The sequence below is a fragment of the Tursiops truncatus genome, chromosome 21 (genome assembly GCF_011762595.2).
Source record: "Tursiops truncatus isolate mTurTru1 chromosome 21, mTurTru1.mat.Y, whole genome shotgun sequence".
Lineage (NCBI taxonomy): Eukaryota > Metazoa > Chordata > Mammalia > Artiodactyla > Delphinidae > Tursiops > Tursiops truncatus.
In genome coordinates, this window is record NC_047054.1 from 34,165,272 (window position 1) to 34,180,572 (window position 15,301).

The 15,301-nt window shown below is 46.8% G+C and overlaps 1 protein-coding gene across 3 annotated transcripts in view; it reads left to right on the forward strand.

Annotated features, from left to right (window-relative positions):
- Nucleotides 1-266: 266 nt before the first annotated feature.
- PSD3 (pleckstrin and Sec7 domain containing 3) overlaps nt 267-15,301 on the forward strand; it is a 571,362-nt gene continuing 556,327 nt past the window's right edge. Inside the window, exon 1 of one of the 3 annotated variants that reach the window (XM_073798607.1) lies at nt 267-869. In XM_073798607.1, the coding sequence (XP_073654708.1) occupies nt 546-869 (324 nt within the window). In that variant the 5' untranslated portion in view covers nt 267-545. The remainder of the gene's footprint in view (nt 870-15,301) is intronic. The other 2 variants (XM_033848747.2, XM_073798608.1) reach the window with 2 other exon arrangements.

Consider the following 15,301-nt stretch of genomic DNA (forward strand, 5'->3'; position numbering starts at 1 on the left):
TCCCCCTGGGCTGAAGGTGTATCATTTGCTTCCTCAGGCCGTCGTGGAGCCATGGGGCCAGGTCACGCCTGCCCGCAGCTGCCGGCCTTCGCATCCCTGGGCACCGAGGTCTGAAAGTCGACCCGGCTGGACCAGCCGAGCCTCTGGAGGACATGGCTGAGCAGCAGCAGATGAAAACTTCCTTCCTCTCCGTGCAGCTGCGGCCCACCCCGGCGCGCGCCCGCCCCGCCCTGGCTCCCGCCCGGACTGCGGCCGCAGGGGACCCGGAAGAGGGACGCTCTCTCTCGGGTCCCGGGACCGGCTTCTCGGCAGGCCGGGCCCTCGGGCTCCCGCGGGGCCCGGCTGCCCCTCCCCCGCAGAGGCAGGGCCGTGGGACAGAGGCACCAGCTGCTCCCAGTTGCTCTGCTCCCGACGAGGGGAAAGAGGGAGAGAAGAAAACCTGGGACGTGGATGCGAGGAGGGGGCGCGCTCGCAGATGCCCTGCCTCCGGGACCCGTGGACGGCGGCAGCCCCGGCCATGCAGACCCCCTAGCCCGGCTCGCGGCATGGGCGACGGTGGCCGCAGTCCCTCCGCGGGCTGGAAGCCCTGGCCGGGCGGTCCTGCCCCGCGGCACGTGTGGGGCACGGACCCGAAGGCTCAGGACGCCGTGGGAGGCTCCCTTCCCCAGCCCCTGGCTGCCGCCGCCGCGGCTGAAAGCCCCCGGTCCGGGGGAAGTGGCGAGGCGCCGGCACCCTGCCCGGAGCGCCCGCGGAGCGCTGAGGGCTCGGGCACGTCCACGCGGCCCAGGAGCGCCAGGCTCGGCAGGCATCGTGCGCTCCTCCAGACCAGCAGGAGCTGCCCGGCCCCGCCTGCCGCGCTGCCTCTCAAGGTAAGAAAGTGCGCGTGGCTGAATCCCTGAGACCCGAGCTCTTCCCAGAGAAGCAAGAGTGGAGAGAGGGGGCCGATGTGCCCGCAGGGCCCCCAGTTCCTCACACTGGGGTCTCCTGTCCGCTGTGGGCCTGGCTCCTTCTTCTGTGCTCCGCCACCTTCCCTGCACGAGCGGCTTATCCTGCGGAAGGAGAGAATGTATCGCTCCTTCCCAAGATTTCTGCCAAAGACTAGCGTCCTTTATGGGAAAGCGGAGAGGGAGGTTGGTGGCGGTGCACGGACACTTGTTGAGCCCTGTGCTGTGCCAGCCCTTATGCTGGGTGTTAAGCTGCATAGCCACCCGAAAGACAAAGGCTCCTATCCCCAACTCCAGATGAAGGAATTGGGAAGTGATTAGGCAAAAATCCTCCTCTTGCTCCCAAAAAGGAAAGGGCAGAAGCAAAACCTGTTCTCCGGAATGGGCGAGGGGGACTTGGGGAGCCTTCGGTGGGTTTTGTCGAGGTTTCCAGAACTGGAGTGCAGTCTTGGAACTCAGCTCCATCTGTACCCAGTGGACCACCTTCCACCCCTGCCGGCAGGTCGATGTTTTTCTTCCTGGCGTCAGCTTCCAGGCCCTGCTTCCCTTCCCACCAGAAGGGAAAGGGTAGCACTGGGTGGTTTCCAGCGTCTCTCCCAGCTCCAGTCATGGCCAAGCCTACTCTTTGCTCTTCGCATTTTATTCTCTGCATCTCCACTCAGCCTCCTCTCTGGGCTGGTGCTTGAGCCCAGCCTCCCCTCTCCACCCAGCTCAGATGTACTGATCCCAAAATGGGTGGACAAAATTAAAAATTATGCTTTTGTTTTCTCTTTCCCGATAGCACGGACATCTTGCTATACTTTGTCCATATACAGGCAATGAGGGTGAGGGAGGGGTTGGTGGGATGAGATGGAGGAGGGGCCTCTTGCTGGACTGTGTGGAAGGTCCACATGGAGGGACGCTTGGGGAAGTCACCAGAGAAATGGATGAAATTCACAGCATCGGGAGAGGGGCCTCCCAGAGGTGTGGACGTGATGCTGCATCATCTGGAGCCTGTGCCTCCCTCCTGCGTGCCTCTACACCCTCCTTCCTGCCCCTTTCCCCGTAACAGGCAGCCCTTACAGCCACAGTAGAGAATCAGGGAGAAAAGATGAGCTCAAGTTCTCTTTGGAGGGAAACTCTTGGAGAAGAGAAATGCTAGCATGCTTCCTTAAGAAATGGTTTACATTCCATCCTAGTCCTTGTATCTTGCGTTTCCTACAGGGATTTAAGAGGAATGACATATCCGTGAGTCAGAGCCCAGTCTCTGAATGTGGGGTCACACGGTAGTTGTTTGTGTACTTTAATGCTGCTCTGATGACTTGAAAACTCCATCTCCCCTCCTTTCTCCTCCGCCTTCCAGGTATAAGAAAACCTCAGAGCTGTTGCCAGTCCTCTAGGGAGAGGCACTGTGGGACGTGTTCCAAGTGGGTAGATTTCTGCCTGTCTGCCCCATTTAGCCACTTTTGCTAATGGATCCCCAGACATCTGCCCCATCTAAAGCAAGGATGGCAAGATTCCTGGCTAAAATCCTGGAAACCCCAGGTTCAACTCCTAACCTTGAGCAAACCACCAGAGCTCTCAGTTTTCCCATCAGAAAGCCCTGAGGATGCCACCTGCCTGGCAGTCGCCACGGGGCCAGTGAGGGTCCCTCAGTAGCCCTATCTTAGGGGAGAGAAGAGAAGCAAAGTCAGTGGGACAGCAGGTAGGACCGGGAAGCATGGAGTTAGAGGGGTCAGTTTGGGGACTCTGGGGTCAGGGGAGAATGCAGGGCTAAACTTAACCTTGACCATGCTGGTCAGACTGTGTGATGGTCTCTGTCACAGCAAAGAGGGAGTTGGAAAATCAGCACCTTCAGAACTACAAGTCCCTCAGGTGCCTCATGGCTGTTATTAGCCAGGTGACCCCTGCCTGGCCTTGGGTGTTAGAGAAAGGAAGAAATCAACAAAGAGAGGTTTCCATCCGCCCAGCCCTGGGCACATGACGGTTTCCCTGGGTCTGATAGATTGGTGCGCAAGCACCGCCCTGTCCTCGCATGAGTTGGAACTTAGCTGTGTGAGTCACCGCATAGTGATAGCAGACTGGTTAAAAATGTCTTCTGTGAGCTACCAGTGAAGAGGCCTTTCACTCAATACACTCATACAAATGCGATTATTTACTACATTTATTAAAGTGCAATATTGCTTACGTGGAAGCGAAATCTATTCCTACATGCGTATCATAGGATGGAGGTCCTTGTATCAACTTCTCAAGCAAAAAAGTCTGGATCCTAAGTGTAGACTTTCTTCTCCAAATGGCTAAATTTACTCCTTTATTGTTGAAACAAATGGGGTCCAGAGTGAGCATTGCTGATGTATCCAAGTATCACAAGGAGCGGGTACAGCAATCACTTAGTTCTTCATCCAAACCATGACTAGGCTTTAGTGAAAACTACAGCTCTCTGTGCCCTACAGAGAGCTTCCAAAGCATGATTCCTTCTTATCAGAACCTCACAACTCTGTGAAGTTATACATTATCATTGTGCCCACTTTGTGGATGAGGACACAGATGCTTGAGGACGGTCAGTGACTTGCTACGTCCTGAGGCCAGGATGCAGCAGCTTGGACAGAGCTCCTGTGGTCCATGCAGAGGCTGGAGCTCTGCTCTCACTGCCTTCTGAGAGGGCGAGGCTTCCTCGGAAGGCAGCCCACCAGCCGCGGGACTGGGGTCCTGTAAGCACTCCTGGGACATGGGAGAAGGGGCTTCAGGACTATCAGGTCTAGTGACCTAGCCTTGCTGATATGTGACTTGAGTTTGGGGCTAAAGATACAAAGACACAGAAAACAGACACAAGTCAAATGAGAGGGGAAAATAGCTTTCTCTACAATCATTTTGGGAATTTTCCATTTTTTAAACTGTCTTCCTATCTTACATATTTTATGTTTTGAAATTACAATGACTTTGGGTGTGTAAATGACATTAGAAAGACTTCCCTGGTGGTCTAGTGGTAAAGAATCCGCCTTCCAGTGCAGGGGACGTGGGTTCGATCCCTGCTCAGGGAGGTAGGATCCCACATGCCGCGGGGCAACTAATCCCGCGCGCCACAACTACTGAGCTTGCATGCCTCAACGAGAGAGTCCACATGCTGCAAACTAAAGAGCCCATGCGCCCTGGAGCCCACGTGCATGCCACAGCTAGAGAAGAGAAAACCCGCACGCCACAACTAGAGAAGCCCGGGCGCTGCAACAAAAGATCCCGCATGCTTCAACAAAGATCCCGCATGCCACAGCTAAGACCCGAAGCAGCCAGAAAAAAAATAAAAAGAGCCATTTCACAGCTTCCCTTCCCAAGAAAGCAACTTAAAAAAAAAAAAAAAAAAAGGAAAGAAAATTAGCAGTAAGTAATATTAAAAATTCCCCCCAAATGCCATTTCTACAAACCCCACCTGTAGCTTTAAATTTCCCAAGGATTTTACCTCTTTATTTTGGTCTTCCTCTTCTCTTCCTCTCTCATCTCAAAAACAATTAGCTTTTTGAGTTTTCATCACCAGCTGCTAGGAGCGTTCAGGGTTTAGAAGGCAGAGTGAGAATAAGCAGGGCAGAAAGGGCCTCCCTGGAGGCTGGGGGCGGGGGCACAGGGACGGGGGTAGGGAGCAGTTATTCCCTGAGGTGCTGAGGGGAAGGGGGGTCCACTTGTACACAGCAGATCAGAGAGAATAGCTTTAACCCTCTGTGTCTTGGATTGTTTTGCCTTAAAATAAAAACAGGGTCTGAAATATGTCTGTAAAGTGTATCAATTTTTGATAGAGAGATTTTATTTAGAGAAAAGGTCACTGTCACTGGGATTCAGGAGATGAAATGAAGCTCTGGTTCTGCCAGCCAACTAGCTAAGCGCCCTGACGACTCACTGAGCAAAGCAAGGTTACCCCGTCTGACCTCTGAGGTCTTTCCAGCTCTGACCTTCTGGGATAAGTATGAATCTTCGAATCCAGAAAGGTAATGAAACTGTTTAAGGAAATAAAAGTATGAAAATAATTTAATTTCACCTACCTCCGCTTGTCTCTAAATATTAATTATTTTGTCAAACGGCTCCAGGGCAAGGAAGCTACCCTTAGCGGGCTTGCATCTCTCAGGGGATATGGGATTTCAGCGGGAGCTGGGATGTTCTCTATAGGAGCAGCACTGAACAATCAGTTGAATGAATGAAACTTGGAAGGGGGTTAACATCCAGTGATAGGAGTCAGTGCCATCTTTGGGCAGTAACACAAATCCCCACCACAAAATTTTAGGGCCACAATCGTTCGCTGTCTATTCCCTAAAGCCTGATATTTCTTTCTCTGACCAGATTCGAGTTGAATGAAGTTCTCCTCTGAAGTTCAGTACTGACCCCCAGGTACACCTAATCCCCAGGAGGAGGTCGTTGATCTCATCTGGAGTAAATGCTTAATTTCTTAAGCCAATTTGACTTTTCTGGCCTGTTGTGAGTTTAGAAACTGTTCTGCTCATAGAAAGATAAAATTCTAGATAATTCTGTCATTATATTAGTCATTCTTGGTGAGCAATTTAGAAGTTTTAAAAGAAGCTAGAAGAGAGAGCTTGCATAAATGCCATATAGTAATTTGAACAGTGATGTAGATAAATGTGCAGTGGTATCACTTTTAAAGGATTCTGGTATTTAGAAGACAGTGCTGATCAGATTCAAAAGCTTATCTTTAGTCTGTTTTACACTGCATTGGTTTTGACACAGATGTCTTGATTTATTATTTCAGTAAATAAAACCTGAGGTAGCAGAATGGGTTTCAACCCTTTTTCATCTTGTGGTTTGCCTCGGCGTTCCCATGACAATGTTCTCTCACTCTTTTTCTCTCCTTACCCCTTCCTTCGACGTTCACACAGACGTCCTGTCGTCATTGTGCAGGAGCCGCCCTCATGGCCCCATCTCACCTCCACATCTTGATGGGACAAGAGGGCGGAGAGCACACGGACCACTTCACACATTGCCTCTGAGACTTGTAGAAACGATTCAGGGTGGGAGCTGGGACCCAGGTCTGGCCCCCTCTTTGGTTCAAGTTAGCTAAGTAAGGGCGACCTCCTCACGCTGGGTCTCAACTTCTCATCTGAAATGTGAAAAGATCAGACTGTGATTTGCTTCCCACTAGCTCAAGATTCTAAATTCTTGCCAATCCATTTGCACCTGTGTTTGTGAAAACTCTACCAAAGCTACAGCTTTTGATGACAAATCTCTAAAAATCCATCATGTTTAGAAGTCACTACTGTTGGGAAACTCCTCTATTGGTAAAATTAGATACCTCTCCAGGATCCAGAGGTTAAAAAGGAACCAAAATACATTTTTAAACAATTTACACCAATATATACCCAATTTTCTAATCTCAAGTGTTAAATTTCTCTACAAAATATTGGTCGCACGAGTTAAGTATTAGGTTTGCCCTGAGAGATTTGGACAAAATACTGAATTGAGTTTTTTATAACTATACAAAAAGGAGTTGTGTTTTGTTATTCTCCCATATTAAAAGGAAATACATTCGCTGAAAGGGATTGTTTTGTGTTTTTAGTCCCGTGATTTAATTACTTAGCAAAGGGAATATTGGAAATCGATTCCAGAATTAAGGCCCAGAATGAAGAAGAGGCTTGTCCGCACTCAGCCAGTTGGAATCAGTTCCAACAATTGCCTCAGTTTAACTTTCAAGTTTTGTGCCCTTGAACAAAAGTGTTCTATCACTTGTAGATTAGTTAGGATTCTTGGTTGTGTGTGATAGAAACCCTCAAGGCTACTTAACCCCAATGAGGGGGATTCATTATGAGGAGAACCCTTGCCTGTAAGTGTTGGGTGTGTAGAACCAAGGGTGGGGGTGCAGCTGCGTCAGGATCACCTGGCATGAGGGCTCCAGGGCATCCAGTTCTCTTTTTTGTTTCTTTTTTTAAATTTTTGGCTGCGTTGGGTCTTCGATGCTGCACGTGGACTTTCTCTAGTTGCGGCGAGCAGGGGCTACTCTTCGTTGCAGTGTGCGGGCTTCTCATTGCGGTGGCTTCTCTTGTTGTGAAGCACGGGCTCTATAGGCGCTCAGGCTTAGTAGTTGTGGTGCACAGGCTTAGCTGCTCCGCGGCATGTGGGATCTTCCTGGACCAGGGCTCGAACCCGTGTCCCCTGCATTGGCAGGCAGATTCTTAACCACTGCGCCACCAGAGAAGCCCCAGGTCTCTCTTTTCAACTCACCTGTTGCTCTCTGCCCTTACCAGCACTCTTCTCTGAACTATTCTTTCTCTTTTTGCACATCTGCTTCCCCTATTCCAGGGGGAGGAATATGGTCACCCACAATTCCCAGATTTATATCTCCTCTCCTTAAAGACTGGGATTCCTCAGACCTGCTTCCCAATCCCCCTGCAAAGAGGCTTCTTGGTCCAGTGCAGGTTGGGGGTTGGTGCCCACCCAACCTACTGTGGTGGGGACAGCTCATATGGTGCTATCAGATCTACTGAGAGCCCAAAGGTGGTTATAACCATGTAAACCTGTGTGAGGCACAGGTCCTAGAAATTGATGGGACATGGAGAGAAGGGGGCAGATGTGGACGGCCAACCCAATAGATGACAAAGACACTTTCAGGGAGTTTCACTTAAAATTTATAAAGTCACTGCTTTCTATAAATGTCCTATCTGAGCCCTCTCTGATTTTAGGGAAGCCAGTTTTTATAGCTCTTAAGGAGATTTTTTTTAAAAAGCATCCCTGAACAAGCAATGTATTAGAATCAAATTATTGCCTGATATGATTTATAAATAGATTTGTTTCCAGAATCTGCTACTGGGCATAATATGGTAAGTTTTCTCTTTCAAAGACTTTTTTCCTTGCAGACTTTTAGAGACTGTAAAATGCTACATGATTTACATAAATATAAGTCCTTCAGTGAAAGCAGGGTTCTGTAGCCCTTTGGGTTCTATGTGTGATCTGTTCAACATTACAGCCACTCCCTGGGCTACTCACAGAATCCGAGAAGTCAGGACAGTGAGGGGAAGCCATGTTCCTTGAACTGAACCGTATCAGTGAAAACACGAGATGGGCAAAGGAAAGAACCCTGGCTCCACCGTGTCACCACTGCTGGACCGCTGCAGCCTGCTTTGTGAGGAAGTTCACTCTCCTTCGTTCTAAAGGAATCAGCAGCTGTGGCTCTTTTTTGGCTGCCCTTTGTGTTGTGCACATATCCTGTGATTATATTTAGTCAATTTTAACTTTTTGGAATTTAACTTTCAATTTTCAGGATGTGTGATTTTGTATTAACCTTTGAATTACCAAGTCCAGCAGATCGTGAGCTAAAAAGCTCCAGGACCCTATTCAAGCACTTACAATGTTCTGTCATTTGAAAATTCCATTTTGTCTGCAAGAAGCTTGGTTACTCTTGACTGAGTTATCAATCTGATTGTATGATGAAGTAACAGTTAAAATGTCACTCCATCCATCTCATGCCACAAGCAGAGAGATCTCAGTCTTTTTCCATAAAGGATTTAAAGTGCCCTACAACTATAGCACAAATAATAAAAATAATAAAAATAATAATAAAAATAACTATAGCACAAATAATAAAAAATAATAAAAATAATGGTGAAGGTAAACAGTAATAAAGAATCAGTTCTAGGAAAACATAAATAAGTGTCAAGATGAAGAAAGGTCAAGATCAGGAAAAGAACCCAAAAGAACATAAAGGCCAACAGAGCCAGTATGTTTGAAAGTCACATTTGGCTGTGTGCTTTCTAGCTGCTCAAGGTAAAAGAGACATGGTTAGCTAGGCAGTTCTGTGAGAAGGGATGGAGAGAGGGAGGGAGGGAGGGAGGAAGGAAACAATGGAAGGAGGGAGGGAGGGAGGAAGAGGTCCTCTAACATGTTCCACAGAAATCAATTCTCTTAGAAAACCGAATTTTGCTTGCCCTTTAAAATAACAGTAAAAATAGCATTTTGGATAAAAACTTTTCGAAGGAGGACTTAACATTTACTATTTCCCTGTTTCCTTAGATACATATACATGTATACAACATAACTTAATTTTCTTGATAACTTAAGCAATTACTGTAACTGCAGTATTGCTTGCTGGCAACTTCAGATCTGTGAGACTGTTTGCTTCTACGCTTAATGCCCCGAATACTCTGTTTTCTCAGTTCTTTTTGCCTTTTAGTAACTTTTTAGTTTTCTCCATGCTGGCCTATCCCTTCTTGCTGCTATTAGTGTGTCTACCTCTAATATACTTTTTTTAATATACCACAGGCCAGGAAACTAGACAGCAGATTTGTTTAAATTGTAAGGCAAGTTTGTTAATTGCATAAAGTAAAAGTTGAGTGGCTCATCTAGCAGAAGGACTGAGTGGGCTCCTCCAGCGGAAGGATTGAGTGGGCTCATCCAGCGGAAGTTCTGAGTGGCTCATATAGCAGAAGGATTGAGTGGGCTTATCCAGCGGAAGGTTTGAGTGGGCTCAACCAGTGGAAGTTTTGAATGGGCTCATCCAGCGGAAGGATAGAGTGGCTCAGCTAGCAGAAGATCTCACAAGTTTTAGAAAGGATTTTTTTTCCTCTGATATTTAAAAAATTAATTAATTTATTTATTTTTGACTGCATTGGATCTCCGTTGCTGCTCGGGGGCTTTCTCTAGTTGCAGTGAGCGGGGGCTACTCTGTTGCAGTGCGCGGGCTTCTCATTGCGGTGGCTTCTCTTGTTGCGGAGCACAAGCTCTAGGCGCGTGGGCTTCAGTAGTTGTGGCATGCGGGCTCAGTAGCTGTGGCTCGTGGGCTCTAGAGCTCAGGCTCAGTAGTTGTGGCGCATGGGCTTAGTTGCTCTGCGGCATGTGGAATCTTCCCGGACCAGGTCTTGAACCCGTGTCCCCTGCACTAGCAGGTGGATTCTTAACCACTTTGCCACCAGGGAAGTCCCTCTTCTGATTTTGTGTGTTCAGAGATGATACTGTTGCTTTCTGTGACTATGGCCATGCTAGGGATGAATAAAGTTGCTGAAGAAATAACTTCCAGATTCATTCATTCAATAAGTATTTCTTGACCACCAGCTATGTGACGAGCAATGTTCCAGGCATGGGTGGTACAGCAGTGAGTTGACAAAGTCCTTGCTCCTACAGGGAATGATGAACAAACAAACAACACACGGGCATAGGACTTCACATGGCCACAAGAGCTTGGAAGAAAGTAAAACAAGGGGTGATGAGGGGAGGGTGCTCGAATGAATGGTTTAGTTTGTGTGATGACAGAAGGTGACCTCAGAGTTAAGCCTTGAGTGACAGACAGGAGGCAGCCACGAGAAGATCAGGGAGGGAGGGTTCTAGGCAGGGTTAGCAGAAGAGTCCCCTGTACCTGCAGGGTCACTGGGGAGCATAAGTTACTGTGAAGCTTACTCAGAGCTATAGGCAGGGCCAGATCACACAGGGCCTCTTAGTTTTCAGTAAGGATTTTGAAATTTATTCTAAGTAAAATAATAAATTTTTAAATTTATTATTGGGGAGCCTTTGGAGAGTTTTAAGCAGGAGAGAAACACAGAAATTAAGGGAAGGGTGGGTGTGTTTATGAAGTGACCCCCCTACAGTTACTCTGCAGATTACATGTTTGAATCTGCCTCTCATTTCCTAATCTTGTCAAAGAAACCTTGAGGCACACAGCTTAACTCCCTCTGAACACTGGGGGCTCTAATTTTCTTCAGAGTCTTTAGTTCTGAAATGTAGAGGTTTGATGAGGTCCTGCAGACACAGACAGGTGAAGGGGGAGAAAACTCCAGTTACTCAAGGATTTGAGATTTCCCCAAATGAAGCTGTGTTCTAACGATAGACAATAGAGTAGATCTTTTCCATATTTGTAACCTCAAAAAGTTAAACTTATTGCAGCGCATAGAATTTATGATTTAAATAGAAAAACTCCCCCCCGCCTTTTGAGCATTACAAAATGCATTGCACATAATAGGTGCTCCATAAATATTTCTCAACTTTAGATTATGGCAAAACCACACTAAATGACCTCTTTTACCAATTCCTTCTGTTCTTCCCTCAGGTGCTTTCATCCCTCCGGTTCACATCTGTAGGCAGTGAACTGTGAGGCCATCCATGCCAGGAACTTGGCAAGCAAGTGGTGGTTGGCACTCTTGGAGTCCATCCAAAGTAGAATAAAATTTTGAACTATCTTTGGGGTCATAAATTTAGCCTAGTGGTGTTTCTATGAAAATGTATTGTGGCTTAGACTAATATTAAAGGAGTTCCTGGGTGGCCCCGTAGCCAAAGAATTAACAGTGGTATTTCTGGCTAAGCTTGGTGACCTAGTTTTCTGGATCTGCTTTGTGAATAATCTTTATGAATAATGACCCCCAATAGCGGTAACTATTCTCCTAATGAACCAGCTTTACTCCATGCTTTAAACAACCTGTAAAATAACTTTTTTTCTATTTAAATAAATCAGTCTACTTTTCGTGCCATATTAGAAAGCTCATGGCAAAATTCTTTCCCTTCTCATCCTCGATCTGTTTTACTAAATGAGCTTTTCCTTATAGTTCTCTGCAAACTGCTTTCCTACCACCTTTATGCTGTTTTGTGAGCCACTGAGGACCGGCTGCCTTTGTTTATTGTGTCGTCTTGTTGTTTGCAGCTTCTGGAGCTCTTTGAGAAAAAAGCATCACATAAATCCAGTTAGAAGGAATGGCAGGAATTACACTGTTGACTACCTGTAAGTTACTTCAAGCATTATTAAATGTTTCTGTGGGTCCTTTATAAAGCACAAAACAGAGGCAGAAAATTCTTTTTCTGCTTTCTATAAGCTTAACGTTTGTGGTAGGCAAACATATATGCAAAGAGGCATTTTTAGACATATATATACAAGAAACAGCAGAATAAAGATAAAGGTCTACTACTTTATGTAATAATCAGTGTAGGCCTGCAGTGGGGTGATTTAGTCAGGAGAAGATTCTTAATGGAGATGGGCCATCTGAATGAAGGGAGGAAAGCTTGGATTGATAGAATGTAGAGAGGGTTTGAGTTCGTGGTTTCTCCTGAGTTCATGTGTGAATTTCATGATTCATTATGAAGGAACGTAACAACTATGTGGTCACATATTTAGAGAGTGAATGCTTTTCAAACTGAAAATATTTAAGGTTTCTGGCTTGTTAGTTTATATCTTTTATTCGAAAGTATAAAAAATAAATTTAAATTAGTCAACTACATTTACTGAAAAGAATAAAATATCATGAGAGAAGCACACATTCCAGGATTTAAAAATAAGCATAATTTAATGCAACACTGGAGAATTTGCAACCAAGACCAGAAAATCTGGACACAGAGTCCCATGTCTGTGCATTAGAGAGTGGTGGCTCCGCACCGGAACTGGCCGGTTTCCTTTCCCAGGTGGCAGGTGATGATGGCAACTGAACAGGGCCACTTTGGGAGGCGTTGCTAAGAGACGCAGAGATGCAGGAAAGGGCCCTGCATGCCGGACCAGTCGGTGAATCAGAAGCTATTTCTTGCAGGAAGCAGGGGAGGCAGTTTGACTCTGGGACGATTCTGTGAATGAGCAAATGTGCAGGGAGTGTATCTTGCTGTAGACACGAAGGATCCTGCTGTTTGGACAGCAAATCAAAGCAGGTGATCCAGGCTGGGAGCAGGCCCCTGTGACTCCTGAACAAAAATGACGTTTAGAAATCTGTGACGGTAACAACCTGTCGGTTCACAACAGTAACGTGTAGATTGGCTTTCCTGCCTCTTTCCCACCCAGAGGAATCGTTATGATTATTAAGACCTCTTAGGCCTCTTAATCACGAAGACCAGGCCAAGAACTTGAAGCACTCATTTCCCTCCCTTTATAACCTCACTGGGCCTGTCTATGCTGCTGGTGGAGCAGTCTTTGCCTTCTCTTAAGGGCAGGAAAAAGACAAAATAAGTTATTCCTGACTGTAGCAGGCCTCAGAATCCATCAACATGCTCAGAGAGAGAGCCATTTCATTCTTTTGTTAAAATCACGTTAAAAGCTAGCTGCAAACCCCCATCCTATTGGAACTCAGCTATGCTCAGGGCTCCCTGTCTGCTAACTTTGGGCCAAGGATCCAGAAAGGTCATGACAGGAGAAGTTAATGAAGTCTTGCCCTCACATCTGTCCTTCAGCACGTGGTCAGCATGAGCGCAGCCTTGAAGAGCTGCCCCAGGGCCCCGACTCTGGTGAGAGGCTGGCTCTGCCTGCCCCTTCCTCCAGAGTGGCCTTGGTGAGTTACTTAATCTCTCTGTGCCTCAGTTTCGTGATCTGTAAAACAGAGGTTAAGTGAGGACCTGCCTGATAGAAAATAAGGATTAAGTGTGTACTAACATTTAAAGTACTTGGAACGATGCCTGGCATGGAGTTTGCAGATGCTGGGGGACCCCTGCTTGGATTAGCTCTCTGTCTGCTGGAACTTTCCCCAGACTGCGTCCCACCCCAGGCCCTGTGCTGCTTCTGTGCCCCAGGCTGGGGGCTGGACTCTGCACTTCTGGAAGAATGACAGCACAGAAGTAGGGGGTGGGGTCTTCTCTCTGAATGCCTGAATACCCTCCCCCATCTCCACCCATAAAGATGGGGCTATATTTTCTTTGTTTAATCATAAATTCTGTTATATATACGCTTAATATCTGAATTCACTATGATTTCATCACCCACTATCCAGAACTGATGGGACCTTGAGAAACAGAAAATTGTTTAAGCTTAGAAATGTAGGAAAGCAAAAGAGCTCTCTGTAGTTGGAAGAGTAAAGCCATGTGCCTCAGGGTCCTGAAGACAAGGTTAGCAAGTGGGAGGTAAGATAGCAAAGCCTGAAAAACCCTGGCCAACAGCTTCATTGCACCACTTCATAACCACGACGGCCTCCCCTTAATTCCCGCCCCTTTTCCCCTGCTTAAAACTCCCCAGCCCTGAGCTTCCTTGGTGCCGCAGTGGTTGAGAGTCCGCCTGCTGATGCAGGGGACGCAGGTTCGTGCCCCGGTCCGGGAAGATCCCACATGCTGCGGAGCGGCTGGGCCCGTGAGCGATGGCCCCTGAGCCTGCGCGGACTCCGCAATGGGAGAGGCCACAAAAGTGAGAGGCCCGCGTACTGCAAAAAAAACCCAAAACAAACAAACAAACAAACTCCCCAGCCCTCACCCTCACCCGCACCCCCCAGGAGTCACAGGATTCTCTTTCTGCCCCTTTCCAGGAACAAGCATCCTCTCCTCCTCTCCCCAGACACTTGTTACCGCTCTTCAGTGTGTCTAACCGAAGGGAAGGGTCCTGAGGAGACCTGTGCTCCTGACACAGAAACCTCCCTGGGCACAAGTGCGTGTTAATAAAGTATCCTGCCACTCAAGAATGTTTTGAAGAGGTTTTCATTGTTAGACCACATTCTAAAAGTAAAACACTTCAGCCAGGTGTACCTAGAGTTAAAAAAAGAGTTAAAGAAAACTTGGATTTTACAAAAATGTATTGGATAAAACTCTAGTGGTTCTCTGGGTTTAAGTTTGCTTGGTTAGTTCCAGTGTCCTTTTTATTTATTTATTTATTTATTTTTTGAGGAGGGAATACCAACCTTTATTCATACTTGGGTTCAGGTTCAGAGGTATCTTAGAATATATAGCAAAGCAGGAAAAAGCACAGATTCTGGGATCAAGTCTCAGATTCCAAAACAAGCATATTAACTGTGTTACAACAGGCAAATGTTACCCACAGTTTCTTCGGTAAAATGGGGGGAGCATCACCCCAGCTTCCAGCATCTGGTGCAGCTGCCTCCCCTCCCACATCAACTCCCTCACAGGCAGCCCGGCTGAGAGAGCACAGCTCTGCAGGTCTCAGCTCTGCTGGTTAGGGTGGGACTCGGTGAGTCACTGAGACTCTGAAGTAGCCCCTCACCCCAGTATTCACCAAAGGCAAATAGGGGCTCATGAACTGGTACAAGGACCAAGTGAGAAAACCACACATAGGTGTTCACTAAATCTTAGTTATTATGAGTCTTGCCCAGGACAAGGATGGGGCCGGAGTGTCCAAAGGGGGTGCTCAGGACAGTCTATTGGGTATAGAAAGAAAGAGGTGGTACTTCTTCTTATATTTTTATATCTCATCTTTAACATTTTTATTTTGTGCTTTAAAATGTACAAGATATATTAATATGAGAGTATTAACGTATCAATCATAAATAAATATGTGTATTTGGGGGACAGATGCTCAAATGATTTTGCTGATGGTGTTGAGGGGAATGGTTTAAACATTGTGAGGCTTACCACACTCAGAGCTGTTAAAAAACAAAATTCAACTTAGTAAATTTTAAAGATCTTAGTGGTTTTCTTCAATGATTCGTGAATCAGGCAGCATCCCATCTAAGCAGATAGAAAGGGGCTCCAAGGTGCTGTACAAAATGAAAGACTTT